This window comes from Pristiophorus japonicus, chromosome 15, assembly GCF_044704955.1.
Source record: "Pristiophorus japonicus isolate sPriJap1 chromosome 15, sPriJap1.hap1, whole genome shotgun sequence".
Taxonomy (NCBI): domain Eukaryota; kingdom Metazoa; phylum Chordata; class Chondrichthyes; family Pristiophoridae; genus Pristiophorus; species Pristiophorus japonicus.
The window spans coordinates 54,075,600-54,097,570 of NC_091991.1; the positions used below are offsets into that span (position 1 = coordinate 54,075,600).

At 42.2% G+C, this 21,971-nt stretch overlaps 1 protein-coding gene and 1 long non-coding RNA gene across 2 annotated transcripts in view; one reads left to right on the forward strand and one right to left on the reverse strand.

Annotated features, from left to right (window-relative positions):
- The first annotated feature begins 8,736 nt into the window (after window positions 1-8,736).
- The window catches only part of LOC139280766 (uncharacterized), a 36,427-nt gene continuing 23,192 nt past the window's right edge, over window positions 8,737-21,971 (forward strand). The window contains exon 1 of the long non-coding RNA XR_011596762.1: window positions 8,737-9,138. This is a non-coding gene — a long non-coding RNA (uncharacterized lncRNA). The remainder of the gene's footprint in view (window positions 9,139-21,971) is intronic.
- LOC139280760 (synapsin-3-like) overlaps window positions 17,343-21,971 on the reverse strand; it is a 291,283-nt gene continuing 286,654 nt past the window's right edge. Inside the window, exons 12-14 of the mRNA XM_070900435.1 lie at window positions 21,528-21,621; window positions 19,979-20,285; window positions 17,343-18,516 (exon numbers count right to left, since the gene is read on the reverse strand). Of these exons, the coding sequence (XP_070756536.1) occupies window positions 18,384-18,516; window positions 19,979-20,285; window positions 21,528-21,621 (534 nt within the window). The 3' untranslated portion in view covers window positions 17,343-18,383. The remainder of the gene's footprint in view (window positions 18,517-19,978; window positions 20,286-21,527; window positions 21,622-21,971) is intronic.

Sequence of the window (21,971 nt, forward strand, 5' to 3'; positions counted from 1 at the left end):
CAATCTCTTGCCGCTCCTGCTGTACCTCCCATGCTCCAATCAGCATCTGGATTATGCTGACGTCCAATCCAGTCGCCCTCTTCACAGCCGTCGCCCTCTTGAACCGGCTCGCGCTGCACCTTGTAGTGGCCCCGACTTGCCGCTGATGGTTCCTCGCAGATCGGGGCCGCTTCACACTGATTTGTATCTTTGAATATTAAGCAGTGTCATTATTAAAAGTCCCACTCCACCTGACAAATTCCAGGTTGCCTTTTCCACCAGAGGGAAGAGAAAGTTGTATTTTTCTAAAAGGTATTATACTTCAATCTAAAATATGAGTGAAGATTCTAAAAAAAATTGTACCACATCAATAGATAGCTGGTGGCTTTTAACAAGAGCTCATTCTTAACCTTTCAAATACTGAGGGAGGGATTTTAACCACAAAGAGTGAGTGGGTTTGGGAGCGAGTGGGTGGTTAAATGCGCTGAAATTGTCAGCACATTGGGAAGCCGGCTCCAACCCGCTGACTTCCGCTTTTAACTGCAGCGGATTCGGTTGTGTGCAAGAACCCCCCATGGGAGATGTAGGTTGGCAATTAACAGATGTTGGGCCATTAGGAGTGTTTTAACTGCAGATTTGAGCTTCAACTCTGAGTGCACCGGGCTTCCTGAAACTTGCCAGTTAAAGCAAGGCGAGAAATGACTGCGCGAATGGAGGGGGCTGACCAAATGACAGCAAACAATCCTGTAAGTGCTCAAACCTTACACTTGCTTCCTTGCCTAAGTGAAAGGCTTTTGCTCACTGGACTTGTTTCGAGGGTGTGCTTTCACTACTTTGAGGTGATTTACATTACTTTGAAGGTCATTTCTGATACCTTAGATATTTGAGAGTCTGATCTACACTTTCCATCTGTCAAGCATCAGTTCAGCCTTCGCTTGGCCTACCTGCCACTCCATAGGAGAGGGGATGAGCACAGGGGTGCAGCTCACAGGATGCCCCCCAACAGGATATATAGGCAGAGGATCAGCTACCTGGACATGTCGGAACAGCAGGGCCTCAGGAGGCACAGAATCTCTTAATCTACTGCCCATAATTGCAGCACTCAGGTGATCGATGTCATGTTTACCAGGACTGGCACTTTGAAACCGATGAGGCCAGTCATAATGAGCAGACGTCAGCTTGTGGCTTCCCACAGGTCCAGGGTCTCATCGATTGCAGACGTGGCAATCAAGACACCCCCCCCCGATCACCCTGATCAGTCTTCATTGACTGCAAGGGCTTCCACTCCATCAATGTTCAGCTTGTATGCCACCACAAAAAGATCATCGTGCCGATGTGTACAAGATTCCCAGGCAGCTGCCATGGTGCTTTCATCCTAGTCAGTCCATTCTTCCAGAGCTCCTCGGACCTTGAAACAGAGTTGGCGGCTGGCTCCTCGGAGATGTGGGCTACACCTGGAAGATGCAGCTGATGCCATTCTTTAGGAGCCCACACAATGAGGCCCAGGAGAGATACAATCAAAGCTACGTGACCACGAGAATGGTCATCGAGCAAGCAGTCAGAAGGCTGAAGATGTGCTTTATGTGCCTGGACAGATAGGGTGCGCCTACAGGGTAAGTACGAATGAGGAGTGATGTGTTGGTTTTGGGCAGAGAATCTCTGCGGGCCCTTACAGAACGCAGTATCAGCTCTAGGGAGGCATCATTTAAGCAAGGTGTAGCCTTGCCACGTTGGGACTCGATTAATGCAGTTGTTGCCTCTGTTCCCCCACCTGGACAATCCTTTAAATAGTTCAACTGAAATAGACCCATGTGTGTTGTCCCGCCCGCGCTAATTGGTCGGAAACTCGGAAGTCAGATGCCACTGAGTGAAGCGTTGCAGCTATATTCGGATTTCCCGCGCCGCGCACTTACCACCACCACCACCACGTCAGGACGGTAAATATTCCGGCTCGAGTTTCAAAATCGATATTTGTGTCAACAATGAGGCACACATTTACACTGTGTTAAATTGCCAATTGACAAGTAGGTTGGGGTGTGGGAGAAACTAGTCAGTTGCATTGTTGTGTTTTTATGCCAGATATTTTCTCCGGCTCTGACACAAGCCCCTCCCGTAAACGGACATTATCCCTACTACGATCTGGAATACGCTGTTTCCTGGCCAATGTCAAGGTAAACGATAGCAAAACCTAAGGATCACAACAGAAAACCCTTACTCTGCACAGCGGCGACTAAAATATATCAAGCGTCATCACACGATTCAGCACTCCAAGGTGGATTGGATAAGCACACTTGGTGAGAAATCAGGATTCTGAACCAACAAATGGTTTTATTTGCGTAAGATGAATGAACACTAAACAGTTTAACAAATGTAAATATATTTCTCTAACCTCCTTAATACATAAACATAAAATAATACGATACCACTTTCTTTCTAAATGTAGACTTTAAACAGAGACTTGATCTAGTCGAGGTTACTTTGAGTCCTCTGGCTGTGACTGCATAGCTGGCATGCATGTTCCGGAGTACATGATGCATGTTTTGTGAAATGGCACAATTTCTTTACCAGGTCTGGTGGCAGTGCATCATTTTGGGAGACCCAAGCTATCTTGTTTACCCCTTTCATTATTTTAAATGTTTCTATAAGATCACCCCTCATCCTTCTGAACTCCAAGGAGTAAAGACCCAGTCTACTCAATCTATCATTATAAGGTAACCCTCTCATCTCCGGAATCAGCCTAGTGAATCGTCTTTGTACCCCCTCCAAAGCTAGTATATCCTTCCTTAAGTAAGGTGACCAAAACTGCACGCAGTACTCCAGGTGCGGCCTCACCAATACCCTATACAATTGCAGAAGGACCTCCCTGCTTTTGTACTCCATCCCTCTCGCAATGAAGGCCAACATTCCATTCGCCTTCCTGATTACCTGTTGCACCTGCAAACTAACTTTTTAGGATTCATGCACAAGGAACCAGGGTCAGGGACCTGCTCGATGGCGGAGGAGCGGGCTGGATGGCGCCAGTCACGCTGGCGCGGCGCCTAAATTCTGCCAACGTCCGCCACGCGGCCGATGCCATCGAGTCGCTAAAAACAGCTCTGGGCCCTGACTCCGTTAGGTGTATCGAGGAGGCTCAAGCACGTGGGGAGATCCCGTCCGAACTGACCCCCGTCCGGACGGAATTCCTCATCGGCGCCAAACCCCGGAACCTCCCTCGGGGGCCGGCGCCTCACAACTTGAGCCGCCTCGGGGAAATCCCCTCCGTGCCTTTCAGTTCCGCGCGGAGGGGTTTCCTGTACGGGCTGCTCCTGCACACCCTCAACTTTGCCATCCTCGCCGGCCGTCCGGACACGCCATGGCGTACCATCTTGCCGTCCGGAGGAGGCGGGGGTCCCCGATGGAGGGCACTCTACGCAGGGGTCCTCCCACTATTCATCGGGGACTTGGCCTGGAGGGTGGTGCACGGAGCAGTGCCGTGCAATAAATTTTTAAGCCGGTTCACGGACTCCCAGGCCGCCTGCAATTTCTGCGGTCTGGAGGAGTCCGTGTTCCATGTTTTTATTGAATGCACGAGGTTGCAGCCCCTGTTCCACTATTTGAAGGGGCTGCTCCTGAAATTCTGGCTGCACTTCAGTCCCACTCTCCTGATCTTTGGGCACCCTGTGCGGAGGGGAGCGGGTAGGTCCGAAGGCCTCCTCGTAGGACTGCTCCTGGGCACGGCCAAGGGTGCCATCAGCCGGTCCAGGCAGCGGGCGGTCGAGGGGGTCGTTCAACCTGACTGCCTGCCTCTCTTCCGCTCTTACATCCGGTCCAGGGTGTCCTTGGAGATGGAGCACGCGGTGTCCACTGGTACGCTCGCGGCCTTCCGCGAGAGGTGGGCACCGGAGGGACTGGAGTGCATCATCACGCCCGGCAACCAAATTTTAATTTGATTTTACGTTTTAAAGTTTAATTTGTTTTAATTGCCGGTGCTTTTAGTGTCCCCCTTCCCTTTTATAGGGGGCACTGGGGAAAATTGTGATTTTAGTGCCCAAAAAAAAAAAACCAAAAAAAAAAGAAAAACACAAAAAAAAAACCAAAAAAAAAAAAAAGGGGGGAAAAAAAGGGCCTTGAAAATGTCTGGAGTGTCACCCAGGTCGGGTGGCACCGTTTATTGTTTTTATGTTTTCACAGGTGAACTCAAAAGAGTTTCATGCACAAGGACCCCCAGGTCCCTCTGCACCGCAGCATGTTGTAATTTCTCCCTATTCAAATAATATTCCCTTTTACTGTTTTTTTTTTTCCCAAGGTGGATGACCTCACATTTTCCGACATTGTATTCCATCTGCCAAACCTTAGCCCATTCGCTTAACCTATCTAAATCTCTTTGCAACCTCTCTGTGTCCTCTACACAACCCGCTTTCCCACTAATCTTTGTGTCATCTGCAAATTTTGTTACACTACACTCTGTCCCCTCTTCCAGGTCATCTATGTATATTGTAAACAGTTGTGGTCCCAGCACCGATCCCTGTGGCACACCACTAACCACCGATTTCCAACCCGAAAAGGACCCATTTATCCCGACTCTCTGCTTTCTGTTCGCTAGCCAATTCTCTATCCATGCTAATACATTTCCACTGACTCCGCATACCTTTATCTTCTGCAGTAACCTTTTGTGTGGCACCTTATCGAATGCCTTTTGAAAATCTAAATACACCACATCCATCGGTACACCTCTATGCTTGTTATATCCTCAAAGAATTCCAGTAAATTAGTTAAACATGATTTCCCCTTCATGAATCCATGCTGCATCTGCTTGATTGCACTATCCCTATCTAGATGTCCCGCTATTTATTCCTTAATAGTTTCAAGCATTTTCCCCACTACAGATGTTAAACTAACCGGCCTATAGTTACCTGCCTTTTGTCTGCCCCCTTTTTTAAACAGAGGCGTTACATTAGCTGCTTTCCAATCCGCTGGTCCCTCCCCAGAGTCCAGAGAATTTTGGTAGATTATAACGAATGCATCTGCTATAACTTCCGCCATCTCTTGTAATACCCTGGGATGCATTTCATCAGGACCAGGGGACTTGTCTACCTTGAGTCCCATTAGCCTGTCCAGCACTACCCCCTAGTGATAGTGATTGTCTCAAGGTTCTCCCATCCCACATTCCTGTGACCAGCAATTTCTGGCATGGTTTTTGTGTCTTCCACTGTGAAGACCGAAGCAAAATAATTGTTTAAGGTCTCAGCCATTTGCACATTTCCCATAATTAAATCCCCCTTCTCATCTTCTAAGGGACCAACATTTACTTTAGTCACTCTTTTCCATTTTATATATCTGTAAAAGCTTTTACTATCCGTTTTTATGTTTTGCGCAAGTTTACCTTCGTAATCTATCTTTCCTTTCGTTATTGCTTTCTTAGTCATTCTTTGCTGTCGTTTAAAATTTTCCAATCTTCTATTTTCCCACTAACCTTGGCCACCTTATACGCATTGGTTTTTAATTTGATACTCTCCTTTATTTCCTTGGTTATCCACGGCTGGTTATCCCTTCTCTTACCGCCCTTCTTTTTCACTGGAATATATTTTTGTTGAGCATTATGAAAGAGCTCCTTAAAAGTGCTCCACTGTTCCTCAATTGTGCCACCGTTTAGTCTGTGTTTCCAGTCTACTTTAGCCAACTCTGCCCTCATCCCACTGTAGTCCCCTTTGTTTAAGCATAGTACGCTCGTTGAGACACTACTTCCTCACCCTCAATCTGTATTACAAATTCAACCATACTGTGATCACTCATTCCGAGAGGATCTTTTACAAGGAGATCGTTTATTATTCCTGTCTCATTACACAGGACCAGATCTAAGATAGCTTGCTCCCTTGTAGGTTCTGTTACATATTGTTCTAAGAAACAATCCCGTATGCATTCTATGAATTCCTCCTCCAGGCTACCCCGTGCAATTTGATTTGACCAATCGATATGTAGGTTAAAATCCCCCATGATTACTGCTGTTCCTTTTTCACATGCCTCGATTATTCCCTTGATTATTGCCCGCCCCACCGTGAAGTTATTATTTGGGGGCCTATAAACTACGCCCACCAGTGACTTTTTCTCCTTACTATCTCTAATCTCCACCCACAATGATTCAACATTTTGTTCATTAGAGCCAATATCGTCTCTCACAACTGCCCTGATATCATCCTTTATTAATAGAGCTACTCCACCTCCTTTCCCTTCTCGTCTATCTTTCCGAATCGTCAGATACCCCTGTATGTTTAACTCCCAGTCTTGGCACCCCTGCAACCACGTTTCTGTAATGGCCACCAAATCATACCCATTTGTAATGATTTGGCCGTCAACTCATTTACTTTATTTCGAATGCTGCGTGCGTTTAGGTAGAGTGTTTTAATACTAGTTTTTAAACCATGATTTTTAGTTTTGACCCCTCCTGCAGCCCCTTTACATTCAGTGGCCCTTTTTTGTTTTTTGCCTTGGGTTTCTCTGCCCTCCACTTTTACTCGTCTCCTTTCTGACTTTTGCTTTTGTCTCCTTTTTGTTTCCCTCTGTCTCCCTGCATTGGTTCCCATCCCCCTGCCATATTAGTTTAACTCCTCCCCAACAGCACTAGCAAACACTCCCCCTAGGACATTGGTTCCGGTCCTGCCTCAGTGCAGACCGTCCGGTTTGTACTGGTCCCACCTCCCCCAGAACCGGTTCCAATGCCCCAGGAATTTGAATCCTTCCCTGCTGCACCACTGCTCAAGCCACGTATTCATCTGAGCTATCCTGTGATTCCTACTCTGACTAGCACGTGGCACTGGTAGCAATCCTGAGATTACTACTTTTGAGGTCCTACGTTTTAATTTAACTCCTAGCTCCTTAAATTTGTCTCGTAGGACCTCATCCCTTTTTTTTTTACCTATATCGGACTGCTCAGCAAAATCAACGAATGTATGGAGCAAAATGCAGCAGACTTGTACATGAAAACACAAAATAATTTCTATAAACCTACTTTCTCCCTTCAAGAAGACTGCTTCAGCTCCTGGGACTTTTGTTATCTTATGGGTGAGCCTTGTGCTGTAGGCAGTACCAAACCAGATACTATTGCTATATGAAATTATAGTATTGCGTCTGTACTATCAAATGACCAATTTCATAAGTTTGAGATTGTTTAAGCCCTTTATTCCCAAGATATCAACCAAGAAATAAAATGGTGCAGCTGAATAAAATGGACAGCAAAATCTGATGAATATGTAGATTAAGCGTATAACCTTCAGGAACGATAAAGTAATCTATTTGAAATGGAACACAATGAACATTTCCAAAAGAGTTTTCTATTGAAACTAAATATTTTTTCAACTCTCACCAGTATCAATGTACTTATTGAGACGTGTTAAAGTGGAAGGATTAAACCACGTGATTGGTCGTTTTCCTTGAATATTCCTCATTTTGTTCATGCGTGCGCACTCTCCAGCTTAGAGGATGGGCAGGTAGCTATCCCAGAGATCTATCCATGCCATGATAACACTCAATATTAGGAGGTGCAGAAGAACGGTCTGGATTGATTTAAATACATTTATAAGAGATCTTCACAGTGCTATGTGAATGAATAGTCTCTTCCTTATGATAGATAGATAAATAAACATATGCAGAGAAAATACACAAGACGCACAAATCACTATGTAACATGGGGTACCAGCTCTTTATTTTTATTGTTTATGGTATGTGTTTTTATAGCAAAGGTCAGTTTTTTTAAGTTAGGGAAAGATTAAACTAACTTCCATCTTCACTAAATATCTCTGCAATAGTTTCACCAAAAGCTTCTGCTTAAATATCTGTTTAAAATGGGGACTTTTATTCGAAATCTCCTTCAAACTTTAATAAATCCTTTCAGTACATGTCTGTTTATATGAATCGTTGCTGTTTGAGATAATAGACGTAAATAAAAGAAATGCAGCTGGGGTAAGCATTTACAATTACTAACTATTAAGCCCTGCAGTGAGTTTTTCTAACCGAGCCCTTGCCCGCTCACCTCTCCCCCAGCCTTTACTTGCTGAATATAATTGTAAGAGATCAGCTAATTTAGGTTCCCAACCCTCTCGATTTCGACGGGAGTCTCCCGATATCGATGGTTCGTATCCCGAGCATTGCCATTGACAACTCGGGAGAAAAGTTTCTTTGGAGATGATCTACCTTTTGCTGTACATTATTTTATTTCGACGTTTTTAAATGGTAGCAGCCAATGCGCTATTCACAGCTGCCGCGCTGTGCCTCTTGGCCGCACTTCTGGAGTTCCAGCAGCTCGAATTTTGGGTTGAGTCGGAGTTGCTGCCTGGGCGTACCGAGTGCTCAGGACTGGTGTGGAGGCAGAAGAATCCATATTGTGAGAGGATTTATTGCCAGGACTATCTGCAACTTCTTGCAGGTAAAGAAAAACATCTCTCTGCGGTGACTGTACAGTGCAGAGCAATTATTTCCTGCTTTTATCTGGTTGCATTAATTTTCTGTGTGTTGGCAACCGATAGTTAAGGTTGATGAGCAAAAATCCGGGAGAAACATCATGGGGGCAATAAAAAAAAACGTTTTTTTTTCATTTTCTTCGAACAATTTTGGTTGTAGAAATATCAGAGCTAGGGGAACGGCTGCCTGTTTTGACAGTCAAGGAACAGCCAATGAGTCTGCTCCCTTCCGATTGGCTGTGTAAGGCAGTTTGTCGTGATGATGGATGTATCGTCGACCAGTGGCGGGAGAGTGGGCGGGGCATTTGAAGGCGGAAGGTCCTGCCACAAAATCTTCAGGGAAACGTCCCAAGTTGGCAACCTTAACTTGTGTCTAGTATACAGCATTATTTCCTTCAAAGTTATCTCAGAAGTACTCATACATTTACCTTGCCTGTTTTATGTTTATTTTCACTTAAAACTGTTTCCTTGGGGAAGTTTGTCCGCAGAAATGTCCCATTAGCACACCTTTATGGCGTGGAGCTGTTTACAACGATGTCCTGGTACGCTGCGTGATGGGCATTTCTGTCAATCAAACAAATACACATTTGAGAACTGTAGGCACAGATGCATGTCAGAACGTGTAGGCTGCTGTTTCGTTAAGTCTCTTCAACTGGGATTGATGGCTCTGGGAACCACATGAACTCAAGACTCGGGCTTCAGATGGAAAACATTGTAGGTTGTACAGGTAAAGATCCACCCAAACAAGATTTTCAAAAAATAATTTGCGTTTTATTGTGCACCTTCCTTTTATTGATATATTTTGCTGATTGCACATTTTGTATTGATTTCAGTCTTTAGTTTTTTTTTGTATGCTTACATTCCTGCTTCCAGTCGGTATATTTCCGAATTATTCAGTTGTGATTTGTTGCTGTTTTCTGAATATGAACATTGAGCCAATAAAGTGAAAATGTGAGAGACAATTACATATAGACAAACTCAGAAGTTTGATGTCCCAAGCGTGGTGGATAAATCACAAGTTAGGCACAATAATACACCCCTATTTGGTGCATGATGATATCCTATTCTGAAAAATCACTGAAAGTTTATTAAGTGGGAAATAAGAGCCCATTACTGAAAAATAATGTGGTGAATGATCATTATTTATTCATAACTTGAGTTTAATTTATATGTCAGTGTATCATTGGTGCCCTGTGACTCATTTTTCCATAATCGGGTTTGTTCTGAGGATTCTTATCCAAGAAGTTCTTGCAGACACCATTCGACTTCAGTTTTCAAGCATTGGTCAAAATATGGTGGGTTGATGTCTTTACTGATTTTTCTAAATACCATTAGTGCGGAGAAAGGTTCCTGGCGGCAACAAAGGTGCAACATTCCTGGCGACAATGAAGGCTGTTTTACAGCCCCCTGAGCATTCTGCAAAAGTGTCAGAGATCAAGACAGAAATTGATAGGTTTTTGGATATTAAGGGAATCAAGGGATATGGGGATAGTGCAGGAAAGTGGAGTTGGGGTAGAAGATCAGCCATGATCTTATTGAATGGTGGAGCAGGCTTGAATGGCCTACACCTGCTCCTATTCGTATGTTCTTATGTCTTGGTCAATGTTTATCCTTTAACATTACTTAAAAAAACAGATTTTCTGGTCAGTACCTCATTACTGTTTGAGGGACCTTGCTGTGTGCAAATTTCCCTACATTACAACAGTGACTACACTTCATAAGTACTTAATTGACTGTAAAGCGCTTTGGGATGCTGAGATCATGAAATGTGCTATATAAATGCAAGACCTTTTTCTGAAAGATAATCGGAAAGCTGTTTAACCCTGGTTAATAATTTCCTTAAAGTTGTACTTTTCAAAGCCATGGAAGTTGCTGTTAACTCTAAAATTACCTGTTGCCTTTATAGTTCTGGCCTCATCTATGATCACCTGTATACTTTTTTGGCATGACTGCAATGTTACCTTGCTATTGAATATTGCTGATGCATTTGTCATCTCCTAGAAAATATCCTAAGTCTTTGATAAGGTCTGACAACATGCACTTCTAAACAAGTTACCATTATTTGGTCTTCCACTGTAGCTATTTTCCTGGCTATCAAATTGCTCCATGTATGCAGTAGTTCATGGCTCATCCTGTGAAACTTTTTCATTAGCTCACGGTTCCCCCAGGGCTCTGTTCTCACTCCCTTCCCCCCCCCCCCCCCCCCCTGTTCTGCACTCATTATTCAACTGTTAACTCTTTTGATTTCACTGTACATTCATCAGCTTTCTTCAGGTTATATAACTTCAATGTGCACAACCTTCATTCTTCTAGCAGCGCCATGGTTAAATTGCTAAAACTTGATCTGCTATCTTTGTTTTCAAAGAGAAATAAAAATCTTGCTTCTTTCACTTCTTCAATGATACACTAAGTGTTTCCACCCATTGACTACAAATAATTAGTTGGTGTCCCGTCCTTGTCTCTCTCAAGACCAACAAGCAGCGACTGCCTCTTGCCTTTAGTGGATTCTCTCATGCTTTCTTCTTCCATTCTTAGCCTCAACTGAACTCCTAAATTTCTTCCATTGCTAAAAAAGGTGCTTGGTTTCTCATTACGTGTCACACACTGGTATCCCTCAGCAACTTTTTAATTCTTTATATAAAACCTATATCCATGAAAGGTTCGAAGTTTGCTTCCATATCTGGGGAAGCTCTTCTAACGCCAGGCTGCTGCTGAATATCATGTGGTCCTTGAAAAGCCATTATTGAACCAATGCCTCAACCCAAGAGTACTTTCCTGTATCAGGTATTCCTCCGCCTGCTGCAAAAGACCTTTGGAGAACTAGTTCATTCTTGGATTAGCATCAAGAGTTCCCAATCAAGCACTGGTCACTCAGTCGGAATTGCCTGTGACTTAAGTAAGTTGCTGTTTTGCCACCCATGAGCCTTGTGCAGTATGTTTTTTGTTAATTTAGCTGCTCCCTCTTTTTATATTTCCCCACAACATGCACTTATCCCAACAAGAGGACGAGTTGCTCGTAGCTTGCAGACTTCTGTCATTGCTGATCTGTCGGAGGTACGCGAGATCACCTAGTGGGAGGATTAACTCTGATTTTGTTCTGTGCTGGAAGATGTCAGGGCCTTTCGCTTGTCATCTCTCTGTGGTGGCACAGTTCTAATAGAATCTCACTGTATGAAGGGATAGTATGACTTGATTACATAAACTACAAAAAATATTTTTATATTATACTAGTTTAGACAGTATGAACAAATTGTGATACTGAGTTTATACAGACCAGGAAACACTCAGGATTTCCTCTTCTGATTACTGTCCTGTGAATACTGCAGCAAGGTGTGCAGGTATGGGTGTTGGATGAAGACAGCATCAGACTTGGTTGTGCTACCCTCTATGATTGAAAGTCTATTTACACTCGCTGTCTAAGCTCATACAAAAAATAATTACTTTGGCAGCATACGCACAGCTACTCGCCCCATAGAACTGCACCCGAGGATTAATCATCGCTGGCTGATGAGGAGGGAGAAAATTGGCATTTAAGAAAACAACTGTACAGAACACAAAAGATTAACTTTATTTCTAAAAGAAACCAGTGTCACTCTTAATTCAACATATTACAACAACACATAGTCCAAATACAACATTCTTCCTCATTACAAGATTAAAGTACATCATTAAATCATTTATAGAAATTTGACAAGAATATAACACACATTTAAAATTAAATCAGAATCTTCATTTCAATACCATCCACAATGGGTTACTGGAGGGTAAGTAAAAGACAGTACATTTCAATAACTTGCACGCTGGTGCAGTGCACTGGTACACACACTAAAGCCTGGATTTGAACTCCCGGGGCACTAGGTGGGATTGCCACCACTTTTAGTAAAAATTGCATTGGTCCTAATTACATTATAGAACCCTGATTTTAATATATTCATGTGTCCCCCCCCACTTCTGGTGGGCACCTTTTGCCAACTACGAAAAAATAAGGTGCTACATTAACCACCTGCCACCCTATTCCCATCGGGCAAGCAGGGGTTTCTGATCTCATCCACACCTTTGCAGGAAGGACCCAGGAGCAGGTTGTCTGCCCATCATTTCTGAGTCAGGGGATGGGAAGTGTTGATTTAAAAAAAAATAGGTAAATCCAAAAGTGAAAATAGGTAAATCCAAATGTGAAAAGGGAAAAAAAAAGAAAATCAATATCTAATTATATATATATTGAAAAAATGAGAACTATTTGGTACAGATGGGGCTGTATCAATTTACCTTCCTCTCCTGAGCTGGTGATTTATACTGGGGTGTAGGGCTTCCAACTCTGGTTGGACATATTCCTGGAGGTGTCATCACATGACCTGGACATTGGTTGCCCAACCTGCCTATCCTTGCGGTGCACTGCCTTATCACTCCAATTGGAAAGCATGTCAGGCTCCTCATTACCCGATTGGATGATTCTTGACTGTCCGTCAAAAGCTTTTTTCTCATTTCCAATATTTTTAAGAAAATTTAAAAAACACTTTTATTGCCCTATGATTTTTCTCCTGGGTTGCTCGCAGCAGTGTCCTGGAGATTCCTGGAGACTCCAGGGCAATTCTGGAAGGTTGGCAACCGTACTGGGGTGCGCTTCCAAGAGTGCTGTCCTTTCTCCATCTGTGAATCCAGTGCGGAATGACTAGGAGTTCTACTTCATTGACGATTGGGTCTTGGGTTGGGGTTGGGGTTGGGGTGGGGGAGGTGCATAACAGTTGAGTCCAATTCTTGTTCTGCCTCATGATTCAATAGCCTGCAAAGACTCAGACTCAGTGTTTATGCTCACACACAATGAATGATCATTTACTTTGGGATACTGAAGTCTGATAAATGTGGCATTAGGAGAGTGGTGGAAAAACATTTTAAAATAATGCACTGAAAACACAAAATGCAGCACTTTGACTGTATGACAATCATGCAGTTTTGGCTCACTAAAAGATTGACAAAGTTTACTTTAGTCTTGTTTTGGGGGCAGAGATGTCCTTTTGATGTACATTTGCAAAATAACAGGAACAAAAAACACTTCAGATGATCCTCTGGCAGCCAGACATTGTTAGTGGATCTGTTAGGCATGCTACAATTAGAAATGACAAGTAGTGAGAGAATCCCATTTATTTGAACTCGTTCCACAATACCCTTCTGGTAGCTCGGATTATGCATTGAAAAAGCCAATATTTTATATCCAGGTGTTCCCTTATTTTGGTTAAATTTATGCTGTAATTTACAATTTTTCAACTATTTAATGTTAATATTAAATAGAGAGACAATAAAATCACTTGACAAGAAGGCTTATCTAAGTACAGTCTGCCTCATATTGGGGAAGCAATGAGAAATCTTAACTTACTGTAAATCATTTTGCTTATGGTTGAAGTTAAAGATTTGGAATTTTACATTTATTGGTTTGAAACTTTTAAAGCCCATTTTCTAGTTTAAGTAGCAGGTCATATGTTAATTTTTCTTGCATGAGACCCGACGTACTTATTACTATGGACTGTCTCTTGTTTATCTGCCCATCATTGCATTTGTAACCAAGAGCTGTCTCATTCTCTGTATCACAGTGCATGTAAAAATGCTGCTTCCTAGCTGCACCACTGAAGCATAATGATAAGAAATTTGGAAGCCACCTACATGTGAACCTCACCCACATGCCTTTCTCAAGGCTCATTCAAGCCAATTGTCACCTGTAATTTAAGGATTAAGATGGCCATTCAACCAACTTCATTCATCCATCCAGATAGCATCCAGTTGGTAAATTATTCCAGTAATTTTGACTCCATTATATTTGGAGGTTTATTCCAGACTTTGAGTACTCTTTTACGTGAAGAAGAATTCATTAATAGCCTTAAAATAACCTTTTGTTAATTTATTCCTGTTTCCCCTAGTTCTACTTTAAATTAAAGTAACATTCCAGGTTAACTTTTCCATGCTTTTAGCTATCCTGTAAAGTGCTATAAGATCAGCTCTCAAGCACCTCCTTTCTAGCCTGAAAAACCCATGTTTCTCCAGTCTTCCCTCAACTCAAACCCTGACACAAAGATCAGCCTCATGGCTCTTTGCACTATCTCCAGCACTTGACTGTCTCTTGTTTCGTGGCAACCAGAACTGGATGCACTCTTCAAGATAGGTTCTGAGCAGAGCATTATAAAGTTTGAACATCACCTCTTCTGACTTGTATTCTACTATTTTGACTATGTAGTTCCACATCCTATTGGTTTTGTTGACTTCTGCTACATTTTATTTGAACATGTTTAATGTCAAATCTATTAAGAGTCTCAAGTAACTCAGCTTCATCTTTAGCTGTTTGGGCATGTCATCAATTCTTCCTTCCTATATTTAGCATTTTACACTTTGCACTGAATTTTATATACCATTGCTCTGCCCACTTGCATATTTTTTCCAACTCTATTTCCTCTTTCGACTCTACTGCCCTTCTCCGTGTGGTACGATCTGCAAATGTGACCGCTTTGCATTGAGTTCCTTAATCCAGGTCATTTATGGCAATTAGAAACAGTAAGGGTCCCAACACCAAGCCCTGAGGCATTCCATTGAGTACAATTGTGAGTCTTAACAAGAAATTATCTGATTCATTGGTTCTCAACCTCTTTGGGTTGGGCCTCATCAAAATACTCTCAGCCTCTTACTTCCCTCCAGTTAAAGATACTAGTCGAGGTAAGTCTGCAAAAAAATGTTTCTCTCTCTCTCTTCTTCATTCTATGGGGCTAGGGCAGGAAAGTGGAGTTGAGGTCATGATCTTATTGAATGGCACAGCAGATTCAAGAGGCCGGATGGCCTAATCTTGTTCCTAGTTCTTCTGTTTGATCCCTTGCTTTTGTCTCTAATGTTTTTCTCTCTCTTTCCTCTTCTTTTTTTTTTACTTTTTCCACATTCCCCTCTTTTTTTTTTTCCCCTCCTTTTTACCTCGTCAGTAATTTTGTTTACACGTTACTTCCCTGCAGCCTTGGAACTGCTGCATGGGAAACAGAAAAGTGATGGGTGCCCAATTTAACCAGCTTCTCAAATCTTGCAGGGAGATCTGCCATATGTCCTAGGTAACCCTGGATATAATATTTCACCAATGAGTTGAGATTGTTGTACATTTTGACTTTCTCCTTCAGGAAATGTCCACACGGCTCCCAGACAGAGTGGATGTCTGGATCAGCTCATGGAAAGTTGTCAGCAGGGTGCCCAGTTGAAGCACTATGGCTTTCTCTTCAGGTTCTCTCTCAGTTGATGGGGGTCTCAATCAGCCAGAGAATAGGGATATAGGAGCACACTGAATGGGACTGCAAAAGGAGCAGGGGGAGTGTCATCTTAACAAGAGGCTGCGGGGTCTTAACAAGAGCAAGGGAGCAGGAAATTGTTAAATGTTGGTTAGGTCCAGAGAGTAGTCGCGCCAGTGGATTGCCTGCAGACATTCGTTACTGAGCTGCCTGTCATACTTCTATCTTTGTAACAGTGGGGAAGCAAAGGTTATGAAGATCTATCTTGTTTCAGGTCATAAGAATCTAAATTTTGTAGAAATTTATATTGTATCAACTTTAAAATGGCTTCTGTGATATTTTGGTAAATATCTTTTGCTGTATTGTTTCTTTGTATTGGTGAGGTGGAGAATATACAGTCCTGTCTAGTACGTAGAGACACGGTTTAAAAGGAGAATAGCTCCCCTCTGTTTATGTCCATTGCTTTACAAGTGTTACAAGACACAGATCTCGCCAAGGTGATAGAAATAATTAATATTGATCACCTAACTTTCAGTTGCTTATACTTGCAGACAGTTGCATTTGTAATTATAGGCTTTGTTTCGACTATCCCATGAGGGGTCCTGTAAAGAAAACCTATTGCACTTTTGCTTTATCTTGTAGGTATGTGAATTGTTTGGGCCAAGATTCTGAGAGGCTTTCATTATGCCTTTGAAAATCTATTTTGTTTGTGAAGTAACTTTTTTTTTTAAAATTGCTTTTTTCCCACTATATACAGGGAGGAGAGTGGGGTTAGTAGGGTACTTCATGTGGATTCAGTCTCATGTAAAATGTACCATCAAAGATGGATGGTCCAGGCTACAGGAGAGAACTGCTAGCACTTGGGAACTTTTATTACACACATGGAGTAAAGTTAGGTACTATAATATAACTTTTCTGCTTCTAAAGATGCTACTGATAAACACAAGCTTGGTAATATTTAGTCTGAGTTAATTACCTGGCAATATAGCATTTTCCATCAGTCCCAAAGATCAGGATTATTATACACCCCGTCTGATTTTCATTTCCATTGAAGTGTTGACGTTAGAGTCAATGGAAAAGAAAATCCGATGTAGTCCATTTTACACCATCACCAAATGTTAAACTTAACCCCTCAGAAATGTTGTGGTATCCCATGTTATTTTCAGTGCGTGTCCAATGGCAGAATGGTTAATTTTGTGCCTGGACCCATTAACGTGGATGCTATATTGCACAGTAAACTTAGAGTTCAAAGTGTACTTGCATGAACCAAAGGAGTTTCTAGCACGAAAGGAGGCCACTTGGCCCATTGTGCTTTGTCTGGCTCTTTGCTGGAGCAATCCAAAACAATCCCATTGATCTGATTTCTTCCCGTAGCCTGTATCTTCCTCGGCTTCACATATTTAACCAATTTTCCTATAAAAGATTCAGTAGATCTGCCTCAACTATTCCCTGTGGTAAAGCATTCCATGCTCTAAAATTCTGTACATAAATACATTTCTCCCATCCTCTCTCCTCACTTTGGGATCATCAATTTAAAATTATTACAAATCAAAGTCCTTCATAATCGTAAAAACCTCTATTAAATCTTCTCTTATGCCCCTGTGTGCTAGTGGAAATAATCCCAGTATCTCATCTCTCCTCAACTATATGGTTTCCTATCCGCCCCCCCCCCCCCCCCCCCCCATATCATCCTGCTGGAAGCTTACATTTGCAAGTACAGCGTAGCTTCAAAGTTTGCCTCTGGGTAAAGGATGCACACTCAGATTCTCATTCATCTCAGACATAGGGACAATAAGGAGAACATTTTGAAAGCTTAGATCGTGTTGTAGTGCTGCTTGTGTCAGCAGTTGCTGTAATTATTTCAGACTGGTGACTGAATGGGATGAACTGAGTATAGCATCGAGCTGCAGTTAAATGGGGAATGCAACTCTGCAGGCAATTACCAATCGCATACACTCCTTCTCTAGAGCATCCTACAATCCTCCACCTTGGGCAAACTCTACAGATACTGTCAGTTAGGAAAGGAGTCTGTCACAAATAGAGTGTTGGAGGAATTTCTGCCCTGATTGGTAATCACCTCAATATGTACAGTCCAGACTGGGATACCATTCCCTGGTGTTTACCAATTAAGGAAGGACACTGTGTCAGTGCTTGACTATAATGGTATTAACCCATAGAAGTCACTTTTCCATTATTTCTGTTTCTGGTACTCTGAGAAAAAATATCAAGAATTGGAATGAGAAAAATAAAACATCTGGGATTCGAATTGGAAGTGAATCAGGAGAGGAATAAATGGATGGATGGATGGATGTACTGGTTCTGTCATCAGGGATTAGTGATCAGTCCATTTTGTACACTGTTTTTTAATCCAAATAAATGGCGATTCTCTGATAACAGCATTCCATACAACACTCAACAAACTGCTTTGAGAGATAAAGTGCACAGTTATTCACATCACACACACTTAACATCTGCACACACCTGGCATAGCAGGATTTTTCTTTAGCCTTTCGGCCTAGTTGAAAAACAATACCTCATTTTACAGCTTGTTATCCACAAATTGAAATTAAACACCCCTTGATCCATGTAAGGGTGTTTGCATTTCACACTCCAGGTGTTTCCATCTCTAATTCCCATCAACCTTTGAGAACAGTTTGGCAGGTGCCTGGATTTCCAGTTTATTTATCTATTTCATTAACTCAGAAATGAAAATGCTGTTAAAGAGCTAATCAGAAAAGAGGCTGGCAAAGGACTTCCTTAGGTTCCGAATTGTCTCTGCTTTTGCTTCATCTTCATTGGCGCCGGTACGCTGAGGGGGCTCAGTAACACTGAAGCTGTTTGTCAAGGATTGTGATTTGCTGAAAGAGAAATTAAATGGGGAAGGGGTTCCATTAGCTGCATAACTGGCCATGCATTTGGATTATCGAAATGTGAAACCTATTGCTCATGTACTGAATAAAACAGCCTCCACTTCTAAACATTATAAATAGTCCCAATGTTTCCATTAGGAATATCTTAAATTTTAACTATTTGATGATTTTTCATTTGTGTTCATCAAGGTGAGGGGGATTAGTATTAGAATTGGAACACTTTCCCATTTCAGCCACCCAACGTGTTACCATCCAACAATCACAGATCTGGTTTAGCATGATTAAATGGAAGATTCTCTCTACTCTGATCCAACAATTTACCTTAACCCCAATCTCAGAACTACAGGTCTACTGTGCTAAAGTGATATTTTCATTACCCACAGTAGCCATCTTTGTGGCCCAACTGACAGACTTTGAGTATATTTTACAAATTCACACTCTTGCTGCAGCGCTTTGTGCACCGAGAACGCATATCAAGAATGGGGAATTTTGCAAGCCGTACAAGATTTTTCCGCCTATTAATTTTGAGTCATGTGCAGACTGTACATATAATTCTGCATTATAATTTCTGCAGTGTTTTTTCTGCAGCTAAAACTTCACTAATTAGTAGATTTAATTGAATTAATTCACTTTGGTGGATAGAACTGATGGCTTTACAATAGAATGGCTCCATTGTTCTTTAAGCTCACTTCTGCTAGCTGATGCCAGTCCACATGGTGTTGAAAACCATGGGGGAAATAAAATCTATTGTGGACATATAATATTTATAACATCAACTCTAGATGAAAAAAAAATCAGCACACAAGGAGGGTGGCTAAAGCTCTGTCCTAATGCTCTGCGGTGCAACGTGTTAGAACTCTAACACTCTGCTGCTAAATTCCTCCACTTTTCACTTCTCTTGTCTGACATTTTGAGGATTTATAGATATGAGTGACAAAACCATGATAGCTCTGACAAAAGATATTCACAAGACAATGGGACCCATTATTGTGCCAAGTGAAGCTATTTTGGAAGGTTCGTGGTCTGGTGTCTGATGTTGCCTTAGCTTGGTACACATATGATGCTGATGGGAATGATTGGCTTTAGAACTTGGGTGCCATAATGTGATGTACCGATGTGCCATACTGCAGAGCAGTAGGACATGAGTTGGTACCTGACCCCTCGCAGATTGAGCTCCCTCATCTCAGCGCTCTTAACAGGGGACGCAGAATATAGTTGCAAGGGAAGGAATGCAGGATTGGTCACCCTGAACTGTTCTTGTACAATTCATAGTTGTCTTTTGAACAGCTCATTGACAGAAAACTGTAAGGAAGTCCTTTTAGCTGCCAGCTTGGCTGGGAAAGAATGTGGGAAGGGATGATTGAGGGGCAGAACCACAAAAGAGGAAAGAAAATGCTGTTGAAGAGATTTAAATTTTATCTTTTTAAAACTGTCTCTTTAGACTACTTACTTGAGCAGTGGCTGTGGTACTTTGCTCTGTTGCTGTAGTGTTGCTACCCCAGATCCTGGTTGAGAAAGGGCCTGGCCTTGAGCAGAGGGCCTAGATTGCTGTGCAGAGAACGCCCCAGGCTTGGATGACTGGTTAGGAGAGGCCCCTGCAGATTTGATCTGTTTTGGAGAACCTGGACCTGGAGATTTCTCTTGCTGATTTGTGCTGGACTGAGGACTCTGGGGCTGCTGACCCTGTGGAGAAGGCCTTTGCTGAGGCGCTGTGTTGGAACGCTGAATCTGAGGGCTTTGGGGTTGTCGTGGGCTTCCTGCATTCAAGAAAAGATTACAGATTTGGTGAAGTCTGATTTAGTTTTTTGCTCTTGCCCCTTTTACAGTATTTGCACCCAAGTGATCTCCCAGCTTTCCGTGGCCTGGAATGACTTGTCCACAGGTATTTTGAAACTTTTTGATTAAAGGCTTTCCAAAGGCTATAAAAGAAACAGCAATTCATCAAGCAGTGATTATCATAACAGAAACCGTCAATAACAACAAGGTTAGGACCAGACTTTCCCTGGAGTTAAGGCAGGAATATGCTGTGACCTTACGTCAGGCTAGGAGCAACATGCATAATTTCTGCATAAGCAGAATTCAGGGCAGCTTTATTCTATGTACCATAGGCCTAATGTGTAATGTAGTTAATAAAAAAAAATCTTTGGTGGAAGAACCACAGATACCCTGAAAAATGGGGTAAACCCTGCTATACTTGGCTTTTGAAAGGCTGCATGCCTTTCCATTCCATGTACCCAGAGGCTTTCATTGAGTGACAGGATTCTCTCAAGTACAAAGCACCATACGTGGTTTCTGTATGGGCATCAGGGCACTTTGCATCAACCCCGTGGCCTTTCTAAACACAAACCATTTGTATTGAATTATTGTTCAGGTGGTAACTGACCACCCTCTCTCCATCCCCTACCTTTGTTGCACCTCCTCCAGCAGAACCACCTAAAGAATCAAAGAGCAGTGTTGTCCATATGTTCTCTGTTCTGCCACTGCAATTAATCAGTCTTTTTTTTCTCCCATCACTCAACTTTCCTGTCATTTTTTCTTTGTGGAAAGGATTTTGGATTGAATTACACTCATTTATTTTAAAACAAAGTGAATTAACACAGTTTAAAAAAAATATAAGCCACATATTAAAGATAAGTATTAAAACCCGATTAGGTGGGTTTATGAAATGTCACAATTGATTCAATGAGGGTCAATTGACTAATCTCAAGCTAGCATAGCCCCAATTCATTTTGAAAAAGCATAAAATGTTCAGTTTAAACCACACCACAAATGGAGGAAAGGTAGCTTTTTTTTTTACAGACAGTCCAACTTGTAGTAATTATTTTGTCAGGGTTGGGGGCAGCTTCATTAAAACTGAAATGGCAGCAGTGTCCCATCACTTCACCTGTTTGATAAATATATATTGAAGGCTTTTGTTCCATAGTTCAATGTAGAGGAAATACTGAATTGTCTTATGACAGTTTGGTCAATCCCCATGTACTTGTAGAAACTGTACACACCTTGAGGTGGTGGACGAGCTTGTGCTGGCTGCCCCCACTGGGACGTGGCTCCTGGTTGAGGCTGTATCTGTGTTTTTGTTGACTGAGGCTGGACCTGTTGAGGATTGAAGGGAAATAGGTGAAAATAAGGACAGTGTAGTAGTGGGACAATAGGTTTTATCACCATTGCTGCAGTTCATCACTCTCTGGAGACAGAAGGCTCCTGGTTAGCTCAATGAAAACCAAATGTACCCTAAGGTTGTTGACTGTACAATAAAACCTATTGGAAGTAGGAAATGAACCCCACAAGGAAGGCATGATCCAGGCAGGGAAAGTGATTTCAGTAACCGCTCTGTGAACTATGAGACAGACATTACCATTGGCCTGTTTTAAGAAAAAGAAATTTGAAAAATCACAAGGGACTATTGGGTTGAGGGAAGAAAACTAGTCTAATTTTTTCCTTCC